The following is a 2249-nucleotide window of genomic DNA, read 5'->3' as shown; positions in this document are numbered from 1 at the left end:
TGTTGGCATGTCCGACACCTACGTGCGCGGTGGCGCTTGAGGGTGCCGCTAGACCTTCCTGGAGGGCGTCAGGTGGTACCCTTCCTTTCTCCTCGCCGCGTACCGGGGAAACCCTTGACATCAGCGTCGTCATTGTCGCGTCCCTTCTTGGAGGTGTTGATTGATACCGGCGCTTTAGAGTACAGGAGCGTGGTGGAAGATCCACTGTGGGCGCAACGGTCACGAGGCTTCTTCGTTTTTATTGATCCATCGTTGTCGGCATTTGTTCCTTTTTGTATTTTCTTTTTCGTTTTTTTGGATGTGACTGTACTGCTTCCGCCCTAGCACCTATCGTTGTTGTATCGGGGTTGTCTATATTAATATAGCGGGGCGCAACCTTGTTTCGTCTTTAGTTGGAGGTGTGTCTTGCATCAATTTGTCATAACCAAGAAGAAGAAGAAGAAGAAGAAGAAGAAGAAGAAGAAGAAGAAATGACTCACATGGACCAATTTTCTTTTTACACTTTTGTACTCTGTTAATTGATTACCTCTAGAAGAGAAGAGACAACTTTGAAAGAAGAAACAACCGACATGGAGTTAACTAGTTTCTTCTATTACAAAGAGAGCTACTATATATTCCTTGGCTGTTAATTTGCAGTAGTTAACTAATTAATTTACCCGCAAAAAACTAATTAATTTACATATTTGCATTTTGCTGACCGGAAGCACAAGAGATCTTTAAAAAACGCCTCTTGCTGTGTACAGAGCTGCCGCGTCCGCATCACCCAATCTGGGACGTCCAATCCTGATCGTACGTTACAAGATAGTCGCCAGGAACTTTCCGCCAGCGCCGTGCCTGAGCGAACCGGGCGGCCGCCGGCCAGGGGCTCAGAGCCCACGGAAGGCAGCCGCGTTTGCCCGGCCGTACGTCCTACCAGCACTGGTCCGTCTCCCACGTCCGCCGCCGGAAGGCTGGTCGGGTCGTCGCCGACGCCCGCCGCATCGTCATCCCCGCGGCGCGGCTGGTCACGTCCCGGTCGTACCGCGCGCGCTCATCGGGGTCGGTGAGCGTGGCGTAGGCTGTGTGCAGCCGGATGAACCCGTCGTCTCCGCCGCCGCCGACGGCGTCCGGGTGCACCTCCCTCGCGAGGCGCCGGTAAGCCGCCTTGATCTCACCCCTGCTCGCCCCTGCGCCCAGGCCGAGCACATCGTAGTGCGTCTTTCCCGCCGCCAGCGCCGCCGGTGCCGCCATCGTCGCGGACGCCCGCGCCACCACGCACCGCCGAGCGACGGCCACCCGTTCCGGGCGAGCCGACCACATCACCGCCGGCGTGGACGCAAACGCAGCAGCCATCGATTCTCCGATCTCTGTTCTTGATTCTTTGATCCAAAGCAGAGTATTTCTTCGTTGCACTGTTATTCGTCCTCGTCGAGGAGAGAGCTGAGACGCCGGTGGATTTATAGAGAATCAAGACAGGGGATGAGGACGGAGGAGTCTAGCTCTTGATCTTATCTCCATCCAAGCCAAGAAGATTATTATGTGTGATCTCCCGCTGAATCAGCCACCTGTGCGAGTCGCTTGCCGGCCTCTCGAACGTTGCTTTCGCGGCACCAGTTGTGGTGCCTGCTTCTCTTGCCCCGACAAGGTTGAATGGGACTTGCCCGCCGTCCGATCGCAGATCGGCGGGCCAGATACCATGCAGCATCCGATATGGTCACAGTCCACGCATGACAAGTCCGTATAAACTTTGCAGGATTGCTATTTCACATCTAGATGTAAATATACTATCTCACATCTAAATGTCCAACCATTGGATAGAAGTTTTCAGATTCGTGCTATTATCCCTAAACTGACGTGTTCTTGTTTCACGTGACCTGACCTTGTGGACCCAGCTGGCTTGTTTTTTATCTTTTTATGTTGTTGTGAGCCACGAGCTCTGTTTTTTTTAGCAAATCCTCGGGCTTTGTGTGTCTTTTGGTTTTCTTTTTTTTTTGTATATTGGCCCGTGGGCTCTTTTCAACGTCTTTGTGGCTGCACAATCAAATGTTTGTGCGGACCATTGATAACTTGTGTTTTCTTTGACTGCGTTTTTTTGAACATTGACTGTGTTTCTTTTTTGTGTGTGGAGATTGGCAGTTGTTGAGATTTCTCTATCCTCACCATATATTTATCCATGGCCTATTTGTTTTGTCCGTTCATGAATTTGAGGAGAGTTCTGCGGAGGAAATTACTTCTTTCTCTCAATTTTTTTACTTATAAGCCATATTTTC

At 51.1% G+C, this 2249-nt stretch overlaps 1 protein-coding gene across 1 annotated transcript; it reads right to left on the bottom strand.

Moving 5' to 3' along the window:
- Positions 1 to 488: 488 nt before the first annotated feature.
- LOC109746095 (chaperone protein dnaJ 11, chloroplastic) lies at positions 489 to 1511 on the bottom strand. Its single transcript, XM_045231917.2, has one exon. The coding sequence runs from the start codon at positions 1330 to 1332 to the stop codon at positions 910 to 912; it is 423 nt and encodes a 140-aa protein (XP_045087852.1). The 5' UTR covers positions 1333 to 1511; the 3' UTR covers positions 489 to 909.
- Positions 1512 to 2249: the final 738 nt, after the last annotated feature.

The sequence above is a fragment of the Aegilops tauschii genome, chromosome 7 (genome assembly GCF_002575655.3).
Source record: "Aegilops tauschii subsp. strangulata cultivar AL8/78 chromosome 7, Aet v6.0, whole genome shotgun sequence".
Classification (NCBI taxonomy): Eukaryota; Viridiplantae; Streptophyta; class Magnoliopsida; order Poales; family Poaceae; genus Aegilops; species Aegilops tauschii.
Note: the sequence above shows the minus strand (reverse complement) of the source record. Positions and strands in the feature narration are given on the sequence as shown.